The sequence below is a fragment of the Mus caroli genome, unplaced genomic scaffold (genome assembly GCF_978045245.1).
Source record: "Mus caroli unplaced genomic scaffold, Mus_caroli_1 scaffold_16, whole genome shotgun sequence".
Lineage (NCBI taxonomy): Eukaryota > Metazoa > Chordata > Mammalia > Rodentia > Muridae > Mus > Mus caroli.
Window position 1 is genome coordinate 63,724,312 of NW_028227271.1, and position 16,981 is coordinate 63,741,292.

General features: G+C 35.9%; 1 protein-coding gene across 3 annotated transcripts in view; it reads right to left on the reverse strand.

The window, feature by feature from the left end:
• The window catches only part of Zfpm2 (zinc finger protein, FOG family member 2), a 446,087-nt gene that overhangs the window by 307,902 nt on the left and 121,204 nt on the right, over positions 1–16,981 (reverse strand). For all 3 annotated transcript variants that reach the window (XM_085831847.1, XM_021183129.2, XM_021183128.3), the window contains one exon: positions 16,236–16,337. In XM_085831847.1, the coding sequence (XP_085687973.1) occupies positions 16,236–16,337 (102 nt within the window). The remainder of the gene's footprint in view (positions 1–16,235; positions 16,338–16,981) is intronic.

Below are 16,981 nucleotides of genomic sequence, written 5' to 3' on the forward strand. Positions count from 1 at the left end.
TCCAAGACAACCAGCTGACTTAAAGATGGCTTTCTTCCATGTGATGGTGGAGCTTAGTTCTTGTACTATTTAATCATAGACTCTGAGGTAAATGCAGAATTCTAATAAAAAGGAAAGACAATATGAGGTGTGGTCATTCCTATAGTATCCAATGTAGAAAGAGAAAAGTAAATGAAAGCATTTTAAAATAATTTACTTTGTATGTATATGCATGTCTCTTTGTCTGACGTATGCCACATACACACTTGCTCTGGAAGTCAAAAGAAACTTTCAGAACCTTTGCAGTCAGACTTATAGGTGGTTGTAGGTTGCCTGGCTTGGGTATAGAAAGCTGAACCTCAGTCCACTGCAAGAGTAGCAAACCACCTTAACTACTAAATCACCTTCCAGGTTTTAAAGCAATCTTTTAAAAAGTTTAAGTTCCTTATCAATTTCCCTCATCAAGAGGAGACTCAGGATCTCCTGGCTGACATGGGCTTATTCCTTACACTCATGCAGGCATATTGAAATAAAGAGACTTGGTAGTGCATCACCAGTTTTTCCAACAAATGTTACAGTCACAACTAAATGAGGAAAGTTTATATTCTGTCATTGTTTCGGAATGGTCAGTTAGGGGTAGATTGGCCCCATGGACTTGGACTTCACTTCATGGCAGTGTGAGCATTGGTAGATGTGGCTATTGCAAGCAGAAAGCAGAGTTGAGTAGCCTTAGGGTTAGGTCAGGACTGGTCACAGCCCCAAGGACACAGCTCAAGTGACCTACCTACCAGCTCTTGCCTTACACAGTTCCACCACTGCTCATATTTCAACTCCATCAATGCATTAACGCTCTCATTGGGTCAGCAACCTCTTGATCTAATTGTCTCTGGAAATCTCAAGGACACACAAAGATGTACCTTATCAGTCACATAAGCCTTTCTCAGTCACACCAAGTTTGAAACAAGGAATCATTTGCTAGTGAGCTTGCTTACAAATAAATGGATGACCTTTCTGCCTGGAGTTAAGTCAGCTGTTCCTTTAAAATCCTCTTTACAGCAACATCCCTGCTGTTATTACAGTAAAAGTTAAGCATGCCTCCTCGTTCTTTGAAGGACCTATTATAATTTTTAAACCATAGTTACCCATCATATTGAAATTTTTTTAAAAATGCAAAGTCATCTTTGAAAAGAAAGCTTATTGTTTTCTTTTTAGTAAATTTTGAACAACTATTGAAAACTCTACTTAAGCTATCCATACAACTCAATAACTTTTACTTCTGCTTTATTCTCAGTCATGTTTTCTTTTGTCTTCTCCAATGATTTTTATCTCATTTTGTATTTCATATTTACTATGTCATCACAATCCCATTGTGAAACAAGGCTGAACATAAAGAGAGAATTAATGAATTATTTTTCAACTAAAATATTATCGTTCTACAAACTCATCTGAAATGCTGGAGTAAATTCTGTCTTAATCTAATCAAGAAAGTGATGACTCTAATTTTCAGAACAAAACAAATATAAGAAGTGTACTCATTACTTCTCTGGCACTCAATACTTAAGGAAATAGAATGGAGAAGATAAGGATTGGAGATAAATTTAGACAGAAAGTATCTACGGATAAGAATGAAAATGATGATCATTATTATGACTCTCATACAACTCTCCAGAGCAGGTACTTAGCTCCTCCATTTGTCTGTGAGAAAGCTGCTGGGCAAAGTGATTGAGTTATCTACTTAATTTTAGAAAATTCCCAGATTAGGCAAGTCTCAAATTTTAGAGACAGGAAATGGAGTGTTAAGGATCTAGAAATCACAAAGTAGGTAACAGCACCCATTCAAAAACTTGAGAAATATGCTAGATTAATAAAACCCAGTAAGTTGTTCACTTTAAAGGGTATAAACTATGAGTAGAAGATCACACCTATAATCTGAGTACTCAAAAGTGTAAGGCAAGAATATTGTTGTGAGTTCAAGGCTAACCTGGGCTACCCGGTAAGATTGAGAAGAGTCTGGGCAAGAGACTTTCTCTAAAAAATTAATAAAGAAAATAAAGAAAGTTAATACTTTGGTTAATACTATGGTTAATTTAACTCAACAATTTCATGTCTAGAAATACCTAGGAGGCTGGCCACTGGGTACATCTATGAGGGATTATGTAGCGTGCATGTTTGGGAGGTATTATTTTGTATGGGTTCACTTGCACAGGATGACCTATTTTAAAATTCATTGGACAAGACTTCAAGACTAAATAAAATATATAAAGAGTGAGTTGAACACTGGCATTAATCATTTTTTTGTTTTCTGATTGTGAATGGGATGTGGCCAGCTGCCTCAAACTCCTCCACTTCCCTGCTGAGAGACTGTACTTCAAACTGAAACTTAAACTAAGCCATTCCTTCCTAGAGTTTCTTTTGCCAGGATATTTTATCACAGCAACAAGAAAAGATATTAAGATAGAATGAAAACACACACATACACATACACACACACACACACATGCACATACTGTCACACACATACTTATTCACATGTGCACACACACTTAAACACAAGCACACATCCATATGCAAATAAGTTTCTCTTATTCCATTCTTTTCCAATATCAGAGATCTTGAGACCTAGGCAAACTGTCTAATTTCAATACAATTACAAAAGGTCACATTTATAGGCTACATGACCTTTGAAGAGTAGATGATCCTACGTTTGATCCTTAGTGGTCAAGGCAAGAACAATACTGAGAACTGACTGAGTGAGTACGATGGTTTGAATAGAAATGGCCTCCACAGACCCATGGATTTGAATGCTTGGCGACCAGAGACTGGCAATATTGTTAGAGTATGTATGGCTTTGCTAGAAGAAGTGTGTCACAGGGGATAGACTTTGAGGTTTCAAACTCTCAAGTCGGGCTAGTGTCTCTTATTTTTCTGCTGCCTCCTGATCTGGACATAGAAATCTCAGCTACTTCTCCAGCCCCATATTTGCCTCCATTCTGCTATGCTTTCCACCACTGAACCTGTAAACCAGCTCCAGTTAAATGTTTCCCTTTGTAAAAGTTACCATAGTCATCATGTCTCTTTACAGCATACAACCCTAGCTTAGACAAAGGGAAAGACACCGAGCACACCGTCAGTGCTATGTCCTTTATACGTAAGAGAGAAACCTGACACACAGAAATCTCTCCATCGACAGGAAGCATCACAGCCAGAGATGGGCAATGGAAGGCCACAGACTTTCCAGAAAAGAAAACCGGTTGAGGAGCGATGCCTTATAGGATCAATGCTAATTCTAGACATTGGTTTTGATCAAATATTTAGGAGAATAACACACTGGGTAAAATGTCCTAGGAACTATGATTTAGTATTTTTAACTTTATCACATTTTATTTGAATGGTTTAGGATATGAAAAAAAAAAAAAAAGACTGTCAGGAAACCCAATTATTTAACACATCTGGGATAATACAAATCCCTCCCCAAAAGAAACTAAGAGTGTTTCTAATTTCAAGAACATTGAAATTAAGTTGAAAGATTTCATACAATTTTTGTAACAGTTATTTTATTTTATTTTATTTTATTTCACAGTAGTGAAATATTGGCACTATCTTTGCCATTTCAATGTTTCTTTTCAAAAGTGAAGAACATGTAAAATCCAGAAGGTTTTGCTAAATAACCTCCTATACTTTATTTATGAAATATGCTAGTATTCATTATATTAATTATGAGTTGCTAATAATGACTGTCATGTTTTCAGAAAAAAAATCCTGTTTTATCAAAAATTAATTTTGTTACAAAATTATAATTATAGTTTTACATGAATGAATGATTGGACTTTGCCAAAATATATAATATAATCAGTACACTTTTTCCTGCATTACATATCACTTATGAGAATGTGAGTAGCTGCTATGGAAAAGGCATTTATTTTTAAATTTAAACAAAGACGTTGATAAACCATTACAGTTCATAATCTGAAATGATTAAAGCTAATTGTTTCTTCGTTGGCCAAAATGAAAAAAAAACTCTTTAATAAAATAAATATGTTCTATTTTTCATATAACATGAAGGGCATTACTTTTGTCTTGTTCAGGTAAAGGAAAACACATTTACATCTACATATGCAGATACGCCCTTATCCTGCCCCTCTGAATACCTCTGATATCCCCAAGACAAAGGGCTCCCAAAACCCTGTACACTTTTCTAACATAAGGCCCACTTAAATAAGTTCTATAATAAGAAAACAGTTTTAAGACGATTTGTCCTCTTCCATTACAGTATTAGAAATGGCAGGCTATCACAATCAGGGATCCAGCCCATAATCAGCCTCCAAATGCTGACACCATTGCATACGCCAGAAAGATTTTGCTGAAAGGACCCTGATATAGCTGTCTCTTGTGAGACTATGCCAGGGCCTGGCAAACACAGAAGTGGATGCTCACAGTCAGCTATTGGATGGATCACAGGACCCCTAATGGAGGAGCTAGAGAAAGTACCCAAGGAGCTAAAGGGGTCTACAACCCTCTAGGTGGAACAACAATATGAACTAACCAGTACCCCTGGAGCTGGTGTCTCTAGCTGCATATGTAGCAGAAGATGGCCTAGTCGGCCATCAGTGGAAAGAGAAACCACTTGATATGCCTCAGTACAGGGGAACGCCAGGGCCAAGAAGTGGGAGTGGGTGGGTAGGGGAGTGGGTGGGGGGAGGGTATGGGGGACTTTTGGGATAGCATTTGAAATGTAAATGAAGAAAATACCTAATTAAAAAATAAATAAATAAAAGTGGCATCAAGGGCCCAGAGGTGAAAAGAAAAGAAAAGAAAAGAAAAAAAAAGAAAAGAAAAGAAAAGAAAAGAAGAAAAGAAGAAAAGAAAAGAAGAAAAGAGAAGAGAAGAGAAGAGAAGAGAAGAGAAGAGAAAAAAAGAAAAGAAAAGAAAAGAAAAGAAAAGAAAAGAAAAGAAAAGAAAAGAAAAGAAAAGAAAAGAAAAGAAAAGAAAAGAAAAGAAAAGAAAAGGCAGGCTATGATTTTTTACTTTTTCTATTTTTTTTTTTTTTTTTTTTTTTTTTGAGACAAGGTTTCTCTGTGTAGCCCTGGCTGACCTGGAACTCACTTTGTAGGACCAGGCTGGCCTCGAACTCAGAAATCTGCCTGCCTCTGCCTCCCAAGTGCTGGGATTAAAGGCGTGCGCCACCACACCCAGCTCAGGCTATGATTTTTTTAAAAATATTTCATTTATTATCCTATTAAGTAACTATTGCTTTAATCATATTACTGTCATTCTGCTCACAAGCTAAGGTCTCTCTCTCTCTCTCCCCCTCCCTTTCCCTCCCCCTCTCCCCCTCTCCCCCTCACTCTCCCCCTCCTCCTCCCTCTTCCCTTTCCTTCTCCTCTCCCCTCCCCTCCCCTCCCCTCCCCTCCCCTCCCCTCCCCTCCCCTCCCCTCCCCTCTCCCCTCCCCTCTCATTTCTTCTTCTTCTTCTTCTTCTTCTTCTTCTTCTTCTTCTTCTTCTTCTTCTTCTTCTTCTTCTTCTTCTTCTTCGTCTTCGTCTTCGTCTTCGTCTTCGTCTTCGTCTTCGTCTTCGTCTTCTCCTTCTCCTTCTCCTTCTCTCTCTCTCTCTCTCTCTCTCTCTCCCTCTCTCTCTCTCTCTCTGTCTCTCTCATCAACTTTCAGGGTAACGTGAAACACCCTGAAATGAAGAATATGGTAATACAGTACTCTAGAGAGTAACCTCTAATTTAAAGGGAAAATGGGGGGGGAGAGGTCATGGGAAGAAAAAGACTATGAAGACAGAATATATTTGCTTTTCTATTTCCTTTTAGCTTGCTATTTTTTCTCTTAATTGTTTTGAAATAAAAAGCAAAAACAAAATACCACACAGCTAAACAATGGGCAGTTTACTAAAAACCTGCCCTACAAATTGATGTTATCAGTGTCAAATACTCATCTTTCTATTGTGTGATTACAACCTACTGAAAGAAATGGCATACTTCTACCCTTACTAGAATACATTTGTTTTGTTGTATATATAGTTCCTATTATATACTGTGTTCACAAATGTACCAATGTTGAGTACTATGAAAAAGTTAATGTGAAAAAACAAACAAACGAAATAGTTCATTAAATTTCATGCAGACAGGAAAGTTTATGACTTTATGCTTAAGGAGTTGGTTGATGTAGGTGTTCACCTTTGTATTAGCATCAAGAGAAAACAACAATCTTTGGTTGTTCATGCATTACTCATATATCGACTTATTCTTGAAGGCCATTATGTTCTTTAAGTTGTTTTCTTATATGTGACACTACACTAACATTCTGGAATCACGAACATGTAATATTTTATATTTAAATCCGTCTAAAAATAAGATCTGTTGGCATTTTGCCCAAAACTTCAAGAAGTTCAAACTTTCCCCATTGAACTCCCTATCTCTGTACTTTTTTGACTCTCCAAGGGATCCCACAAACCACCCTCACTTTCAAATGCCACACACCATCAGCCAAGAACTAGAGGCCCTGCTCCACAACTTGATTTCTAGGTAACACCCTAAGTTACAATTACATTTCATCACAATTCCCCCCCCCCTTTTTTGACTTTTACCAATCCATTCTTTTTATTCTCATAGTTTGCAAATAGAAAAGTGTTTCAACAAACATCCTTGTGACTACATATGGAATCCCTGTGTGGCTTACAGATAGATAAGTTTTCCTTTCTCTTTCAGAGTCCTCATTAATGACGACTAGGAAGTTAGTCCCTTTATGAATGGGTCTGTTAGGAGCATCTATACAGTCTGGATGGCATCATGTTTAGCACACATGCTGGAATTCTGTTTCACTCTTAAAATTTATCAGTGACTATTCAAGTGGGCCAGATACAAGTGTGCCTACCACTGCTTGCAGAACTACATTGTTGGATGTGTAATCTCATTGAGGTCACATCTTTCTATCAGCACCAGCTGCCCTTTTACATTCTCCCTCCAGGAAAACATCCATTAACATCTTCATGATCATTGGTATTTGTTGTTACTAATGGACCTTCTTTGATTCCTGTTACCATTTACACCCTGTATACTCCTCTACCACTGCAATCACAAGCCCATACTGATCCATCAGGTACTTCATTCATCAGTTCTGTGCTATTCTTTGTGGCCTGTGCTCTGTTTTAAGTCTATTATCTGGAGTCTTGTGCAGGGTTCTTCTTCAAGAACTCAGTTAATGAATTAGTGTAGGTCTGCAAGGTGTGGGGGAAAAAAATATCTTGTTCATATATGTCAACTTTATTCACGATTAAATGAGCCATGAGTCCAAGTATCACTCTCAGAAACTTATTATAAAGGCAAACATATAATTATCAAGATTCAAAGTGCTCTTGTCATTTTAAAAGGACAACAGAAAATATAAAAGGTAACACAGTGACTATCTGCTTGTATGATAGAATATACAACTCTGATCAATTTCAAGTATCTACCCTATTATTTTATAACACAATATCACCAAATTTTATTAATTACAATGAAATTATAATGTTCAGAAAAATCATATAATGGCAAACCAAAGTTATTGTAAAATTAAAGTGGAAAATTTAAAATTTAGAATAATAGAAATGTAGCCAAAAGTCACTGCAGGGGCAAGAAATAAAAATCAGCTCTAAAATAATTTATAAAATAATTAACAATTCATTCAACACAGGTAATATAGAAACAAATTTTATGCCCAATTAGATATAGTAATTTATATGAAGCACAACCCTAAATTCTAACATTTGGGAATTTTTTTAGACAGAAATGAGAAGTAATCAATGACTTTACCAGTGAACAAATATTTTTAAAGAAGTCCAAATATTCACCAAGAGTTCATAGTAATCTACAGTTGTTTACTATATTGGTGGTGTGTACTCACTTTTTGCCTTTCACTTAAATCTGTCTTATTCTCCTACTGAAAATAAAAAATATCTACATGCCACTAAAATTGCAATATTAGTTCTCCATGGTGGAACTCAGGCAACATTTCTATCTTTTCAAAAAAGGATTATGTTTTCCTGAATTCCTCTGAATTCCCCATTTTTGTCTCCTTAAGGACTCTTTTGCTGAGACTTCTTATGGACTGGCGTTTTCACCTGTATAAACTACGTTCAGATACTTCTGGCTTCATTACAATGAACTCACGCTGTAAAAATACTAACAAGGCTATAGCAGTAGGGTTTCTTACAGAGCCTTTAGTGCTTCTCCCTAAGTCCTTTAAGGCCTTCAAGTTTCAGTACACATATATTTTAATGATGTTTCTTTTTCTTTTTCTTTTTCTTTTTCTTTTTCTTTTTCTTTTTCTTTTTCTTTTTCTTCTTCTTCTTTTTCTTTTTCTTTCTTTTTCTTCTTCTTTTTCTTTCTTCTTCTTCTTCTTCTTCTTCTTCTTCTTCTTCTTCTTCTTCTTCTTCTTCTTCTTCTTCTTCTTCTTCTTCATTTTCAGAGCTGAGGACTGAACCCAGGGCATTGCACTTGCTAGGCAAGTGCTCTACCACTGAGATAAATCCTCACCCCCAGTGATCTTTCTTTTTCAAAGACTTCCTTCCTTCCTTCCCTCCTTCCTGCCTGCCTGTCTGCCTTCCCCTCCCCCCTCCTTCTCTCTGTCTTTCTCCCTCTTTCTCTGTCTTTCTCTTTTTCTTTCTTTCTTCCTTTCTTTCTTCCTTTCTTTCTTCCTTTCTTTCTTTCTTTCTTTCTTTCTTTCTTTCTTTCTTTCTTTCTTTCTTTCTTTCTTTCTTTCTTTCTTTCTTTCTTTCTTTCTTTCTTTCTTTCTTTCTTTCTTTCTCCAGGGCATTGCACTTGCTAGGCAAGTGCTCTACCACTGAGATAAATCCTCACCCCCAGAGATCTTTCTTTTTCAAAGACTTCCTTCCTTCCTTCCCTCCTTCCTGCCTGCCTGCCTGCCTTCCCCTCCCCCCTCCCTCTCTCTATCTTTCTCCCTCTTTCTCTGTCTTTCTCTTTTTCTTTCTTTCTTTCTTTCTTTCTTTCTTTCTTTCTTTCTTTCTCTCATTTTCACAAACAATGTATCTAGTTTGAAGATACTCCACTTGTTTAAGTAACATTTAGTTAACTATATAGCAAGCAGCACTGCTAAGCATATTAGTGACTTCTTACATGACTCTATTTTCTTTATGTGCCCCTCTGTGTTATTCCCCACACTTAGGGGTGTGTGTATGATTACGGCAACCATATTAAAGTCCCCAAACCCAGCAGCTTAAATACAACACTGTATCTTCTCACAGTTTTAAAAGATAGATGTTCACAAACAAGGTACTGGCAGGGTAAGTTTTCAGTTAAATCTACATCCCATAAGTTCCCTTTAGCTTTTCTTGGTGTAGTAGCCATTACTGGCGTTATCTATCTTATAAAAGCCCCTTCCCTTTATCATATGATACATATTTGTGTGTGTGGTGTGTGTAGGTATATGTGTCTATGTGTCTGTATGCCTGTCTTTTGTCTCTGCCCATCTGTCTCTATAGGTATACTTCTTAAAAGGACATAGACTAGATTAATTTTCCTATCCAACTATGACCCAACTTCATCTAGTATCCATTTCCGCAAGAATCCTCTTCCTAAAGGTCACCACACTTTTGAGTGTCAGAGTGGGGAGTCAGAACTCAGCTAACAAGAGCATGATGTATAAGTTTTATATGTGGGTAAGAATTATAGGTCAGTTAAGTAATGCTACTGAAAGGGTAAAATAGAAAAACCGAACACTGATGGAAAAGTACAAAACTCCAAGAAGGAATATGTTATCATATATTTCAGGAACTAAATATTGGTATGAAATTTAAGACTGTATTTGTTTTCTAGTGGTACATTTTAGAAAAAAGTCTTTGCCCCAAAAAAATAGTTGCCTAAAGAAAGTTAAATTTGAATTCTTTATCCTTTAATTTGAATTTCTCAATAAAACCCGTGAAAACAAATTAGGTGATAGGCAACTCTGAAATAATTCATTAGCTAAATATTCTTAATTTTCATTCTTATACAGCTACGGTACAAGCTATGATAGTAAGTAAATGCTATGTTTTATGTAGTTCTTCATAGTTTGTTGAGGTGTCTTTATAAACCATCATGCAAACCTATCTTTAACCTTTTATTTTAAATTTATGCATGTCCTAATTCTGTGAGAGTGCAAGGTGGCGTGAGCAGAAAAGATCAAGAGAACTTCCACGTCCTGTTCCGGTGGCATTGTATGCCACCGAGTCAGGCTTTTATCCTTAATCTGATGTATCCACTTACCTACATTACAGAGGATTGATTTTTGGCCCCTCTGGTTTAAAGGAAGACTCAAAAGTCTGCAGGAATTTTTGACATGTTGTAACAATATTTTTTTTCTAAGACCCCCTATACCTCTCTCTCTCTCTCTCTCTTCCCTTGCCTCATTTTCATATGGACACAAAGCCTTGGGATAAAATGATGGTTCATTATAGTGGTACAGCGCTCTTATCTTCATCCAGCAAGAGTCATTTCCTTCCAAAGATTGAAATGCAAATGTGAAAATTAATGATAACTGCATTATCTGATAGCAGAGATAATACCAATTCACTGTCAGCGTAACACACAGTCATTCTACGATTTCCTCTGCTTCACACAATATTCTTCTTACTGTCAGACTATATCTATGGTTAACTATGTTTCATAGGTGTCTGTTAATTTACTTCAAATGGCATTTCCCAGATCTTATATCTACCACATTTTCCCAATCAAAAAGAAAACGAAATCAGAACTGTAATCTTCAAGCCCTTCTTTGGACTCTAAAAGAGGCGGGGTGGGGGGAACCTATATCATTAAGTGTGTGCTTCTGTCTCACAGTGGTCTCCTTGTTACCATTCCACTTTATGCAAAACAGCTTCCATCTTTGCTAGGTTCATTTAACACACAAAGCAGAAAGTGCCTAATCAGCTTCATGTATCCTAAGTACTGAACAACAGCCTATGAAGTCACTTACTAAGAATTTCCTAAACAACACTTAGTCTCTGTGCAAAAAGTACACACATTTGGTTTTTTTCCTATGCAATTATTTTGACAATATACTTACACTAAAAAAAAAATCTTTATCTTAATTATGCTTTAAGTCAGGTAGACTAGAGAAGAGTAAACACAATCTTATGATGCTTTGTTGCAGAGCAAGATCATTTTGCAAAATTAATTCACTACACTAATGTTTAATGAAGAATTATTTGGGAAACACTTTGTAACAGCTACCGAGGCACAGTGTCAAAATGACAGTAAAATCAATATTATGAGTGACTTGTGGGTGCTTCTGAAACATTGAGCTCTACGCTTTACATGTAAAATCTAATGAGTGAGGGAGTTATTATTAGCCTGATTTATAAGCACTAAGTTCAAGGTAGTATTATCTTGCTCTAAGTCATATGATTACTTTCAGCAAGCCACCCAAAAAACCCACAGAGAAATTGGCTTTGTGATACAGTTCATGACATTACCTCAAAATGACTTACCTGCAATGAACAGCAGGAAGTTTTTATGTTTTAGAATATAATTTTAAAAGTATTTTTCTTTTTTAATTATTGACTTGTCAATTCAGGACTGGAATTCTTACTGCATTTTCTTTATATGATAAGAGCTTTAATATATAAGCATCAAGATCGACTTAGATAAAAGTTGTGTCAAAAAAAAAAAGGTTGTGTCAAAGAAAGCAAATAGTGGTTTCCTCAAAACTTTTATCTGTGTATGTGTACATGTATACACATTATTTGAAAACTCACATTTAGATGAAAATTATGATAATATTCACTAAAGCATATAAAAAGAAAACAATTATTCACTATTTGCAAGTATGAAAAGAAGCCAAATTGTGAGAATGTAATCCAGAATGTTGGCGTCTTGTATTGACTTAAGTAACATGTGATTTTTCACAGTACATCTGTCATAGTGATGACAATGGATTTATAAGAATTTCACTGAACCTTGCGACAAAGTTCCTAGATCCAAGTACATAAATCAAGACTGCAGACTGGCTTTGGAAGGTAGTGCTGAAACTTCCTTAAGAGAAAGGCAGGGATATAGGCAGTATTTCCAAAATAATATTAATATTTCAACCATGGACTGGACTGAGGGGACCACATTTTCAATATTTCTCCAGGGTCTACATGCAAATAGAAAATTGCCAGCACCTAACTCTCCTGAGCATGGTGTTGAACACCCAGTGCAGGTTATCTCTTTCAAAGTTCATCTTCCTAAAAACATTGCTAAACACTTATCATTAAACCTGTTTCAGAGATAAAGAAACTGAGCACTGTCAGTTTCACATGCCAACATCATGAGGCCATAAATATCACCGTTATCTTAGGTCTGTCTGACTCTAAGTTGTGTAAGCACATAGTTCTGTGGCATAGACTGTACTCTGCTTTGAAGGATAAAGGATGCTTAATTATGGCTTGAGCGAACAGTCTTATGATGACTTCAAGGAGGAGGTGGTATCATGAGAGGAGCATGCAGGCAGTGTCCTGCAGCAACTTGACACTGCTTTCTGGAGTTCTTCACAATCAATGCACAATAAACATCTGTTGAAGGATGGAATGTGTAAGAATGTGAAATGAAGGACTTGAGACTCAGACAAAATACACAACTCTGAGGTGAGGCCGATGAGGAAGCAAGCCTTCTTTGGAGGAAGACACTGTAAAACCAAACAGGCAAATTCTGGAATAAAAGCGAGAGTCAAGCACTACATGATACATTCCAGCAGGAGGGTCAGAAGAATGACTTTAAAAAGCAAAGAAAACAACACACTTGAAAAATAGATATATAAAATGCAGAACGGACGAGGTAATGACTTTTATTTTGGCCTTTCTAAAAGTGTACTTCTAGCTTTCCAAACTTAAATGATTCATGCTGCTTACATAAGAGTTACAAACATGAGCCGGGCGTGGTGGCGCACGCCTTTAATCCCAGCACTCGGGAGGCAGAGGCAGGCGGATTTCTGAGTTAAAGGCCAGCCTGGTCTAAAGAGTGAGTTCCAGGATAGCCAGGGCTATACAGAGAAACCCTGTCTCGAAAAACCAAAAAAAAAAAAAAAAAGAGTTACAAATATTTAAACGCAGAATTCCACATCCTAGCTTCTTACAACATCATTTCCTTAGATTGTTTAGGCTCCATTTAGAAGTTAGCCAAGGTGTGAATAGTTATGGACTTTTTCACTAAAAGACAAACAAAGAATAACTTCCTTCTGTGGAAGAAATTGCATTTGATAAAAATGGAATCTTTGAGACAGGGTTGATTCATTATTGAACTAAGCCATCAAGGAAGGTTGTGCAGTCATCGTCAATCAAACTGCTTAAAAATAAGATAAATCCTGACTCATCTTAAAGGATATCAGTACTATGTTTGAAATTCCTTAGATAATTTCAACATCCTTTGATTCTGGTCTATTTTTAGAGAAAAATGTCATTCTAAGAATGTAGTTAGGATACCGGGAAATCAACCTGGCTCAATACTATATGTCTCAAATAATGATCTATGATTATGTATATATATATGTGTGTGTGTGTATGTATGTATGTATATATATATATATATATATATATATATATGTGTGTGTGTGTGTGTATGTATGTATGTATATATATATGTAGAGAGAGAGACACACACAGAGAGACAGAGTATAAATGTATACATGATTAATACAATTTACTTTATCCTTCAGGGACTAGGAAACTCTATGGAGCCTTTAAAAACTCTTTAAGACCTGACAGATGCAAAGCTGTAACAGTGAAGTCCATAGCATCTCACCAATATGAGCTGACGTAGTTTTGTAGAACTTGTTAACTATTTTTATGGTTTACAAATGAATATATAGGCCCACAAAAATAAATTAAGCAGTGTTCCACAAATCTCCCAGGTAAAGAATGCCAAGGAAGGAAAGAAGGAAGGAAGGAAGGAAGGAAGGAAGGAAGGAAGGAAGGAAGGAAAATAAAAGAAAACAAAGAAACAAAGAAAGAAACAAGAAACAAAGAAAGTCAGTAAGTCTGTGGACTTAGCTTAGAATCCAGACACACTTTGCTACTGAGTTTGGAACTCTCACCAAAAGCCAGGAAGTTTTCTCTTTGCTACAGGTATAAAGTGCCAATGTGCTTCAGTGAACAAAACAAAACAAAACAAACAAACAACAAAAAAAAAAAACCCACCAGTACCAATCTTGAAACACTGGATAGTTAAGTAGCAAAAAGGGTACAAAATGTCTTCTTTTCTTCCACAGACTCCCCTGATTGATTGAAATTAATAAACATGCTACCAGATAATGAAATTCTGTTATTATGGATTAACCTTATTGTTTCAAGAGGTTTCAAGGTTATGCACCCTTCCCCTACCAAAAGTAGCTGTGGAGAAAAATGTCTTATTCACTTTTGACTATAAGGGGACAGTTCTTATAAGCATACAAGAGACATCCAAAGTTTCTTCTTAAAAGTTTTCACATATCCCTACATAGTCCAGAACACCGACATATCTATGTCAAATCCGCAGAAAGAGAGAAAGAGAGAGAATGGGAGAGAGAATGGGAGAGAGAGAGAGAGAGAGAGAGAGAGAGAGAGAGAGAGAGAGAGAGAGAGAGAGAGAGAGAGAGAGAGAAATACATTCAATGAACTATCTATGTTAAATTAAATAATTCACTTGGATGTCAAGCATCGTCTTTACTCAACACTTCCAATTATTTATTTATGTGCTTACTGATTTGCAAAATAATCAAGTCTTCCTGCAAAGGTTGGCATTAACTATGCTTTGAGCTTAATATTCTTTTTTTTTTCTCATGTGACCTGGAAGGACATGAGTCCTAGACACAGACAGGAAAGTTGAAACCTAAAAACTTGACTAAAAATAAGTGTGACTCAATGTGTCGTTTCTCAAAGAGAAACACCCAAGGCCAATCGAGTCTAACTGGAGAAAAAGAAAAAAATAAAAAAACAACAACAAAAAAACCCCCAACTTCTAAACACAAATATTTAATTCTATAAGATAAAAGATCATTACACTTTTCAAGTTGGACAAAAGCCTAGAAGCAACAATAATTTAAAAAAAATATATTTTCTAATTGTTCTAATCAATTCACCCCACATTGAGAAATCATAAAAATGTGCAATAAAACACAAATACCAAACTTTGCATTTTCTTATAGTCTTCTAAAATGTGGTTCTATAGTATTTAAAAATATCATACAATTGGATCCAGACTCTTGTATAGCATTATGCTATATTGTGCTTAATACAAACATTTGTATGTATCATGAATACCATTAGGAATGACATAATAATAATCAGATATCCTGTATCTTCATTTTTGTTTGCATTATATTTTCCAGCTGCTGGTTTCAGAAAATTACCACTGGATTTCCTGTCTTCCCCATGCACAGCAGAGAGCAATTTGCAAAGTCATGCAAGGGTGAAAATGTGATTGAAATATAGCGATCTTCCTTAATGAAAAATGTTACTGCTTTGGAAATTAAGGCTGAAACTGTTTCAAAACTCGTTTATATCCTAAAAACTTAAAATGTGATGGTCTCCATTTATAGGCATATCATGAACTGTGAATTACTTAGCAGTAACAATAGGGTTATTTCTTCCAGTGTTGCTATAAGCAGTATATATCTGTATGACATTTATTAATGTTGGTTTTTTCCTGAAATTAACAACTATAAGGCACTTTACATGTAAATTTAATTTTATTCATACAGGTGAAAATGTTGCTGGAACATTAAAGCAAAGGGAGGAAATCTATTAATTATGACTCAACGACTCAATACATGTTGAGGTTCCATCTGCAAATAACAACAGAACTAAACGGAAGTGATAGTTCTTCGAAGTCCATTGTTACTGATTTGTGAGCTTTTTAACCGAGCCTAATGTGAATGTGGGTATAGCCAAAAGATTCTATGTTGAAGGAACAAGCAAATAGAAATGACTAACTTTATGTAAGCATGAAAGAAGAAAAGATAGAGACTTCAAGCTGAGGTGAAAAGTTGTTTTTTATGGTTTTCTTATTTAAATAATAATGCTTACCCAAATTCCCATATAAGCAGCACTCACAAGCAGCATAAGCACACACACACACACACACACACACACACACACACAGCCCATGTATGATTTTAAATCTGAGTTGAATAATTATTTAAAGCTTTACAAGCTATCCACATTTCACATTCCCTTTACCTCTTCCTTACATGTAGAATTTACGAAAAAGTGAAATCCTGATAAAATTTAAATTGAGTTGAATGCTGTACTCTCAGTCCTACCTGGTCCATCCCAGTCATCTGTCTCTACCCCAGGCTGCCCTGGTTTGTCTGAATGGCTGTCCCCATCCGATTCTGCTGGCTCCTGGATTCCTTCGTCATCACCTGAAATACAGAAAGGAGAGTTGACCAAATCCCTCCACCAGTTAGATATTGCAAAGGCAATGTCCTTTTCTTATTTCTATCATATATTCAATACTGTCTAATTCATTGAGTAATTATTTGATAACGCTTGGAGCTTAAAGATAAAAAGCTGACAATATTTGTCAATAAATAAAGCTAAGTAATATAAGCAATAAAGAACATTAATATATATATATATATGTCTTACTTTAAAGTTATTATTATATGTAAAAAAATCAGAAATGTATAGTTTTTCTGAATACTTTGGATACAACAAACATAGTGACCTTATTACAAAATTGTAATTATATAGGCATAATATAGCAAGACAAATTAAAGTAAGGTGTATTCCTGAGTAAGGTTTATTCCTGATTTGATTTCAGTTTGGATTAAGACTTTTATATTCCTTACTATGTTTCTAAAACTTGGTGCTAGTTCTCTCAAATGATTTACATATGATATAAGATGGTGACTCTGCTCTTCTCAGCAAACGACATGGTGAAGTTAAACTTATGCGTGGATATCATGTATGTTTCCATAGCGTCATGCCTTCACTTCACAGGAAAGGCAAAAACAGGCAAACAAATAACCGTGTATGCCTTGAGTCAGATTTGAGAGGCAGCAAG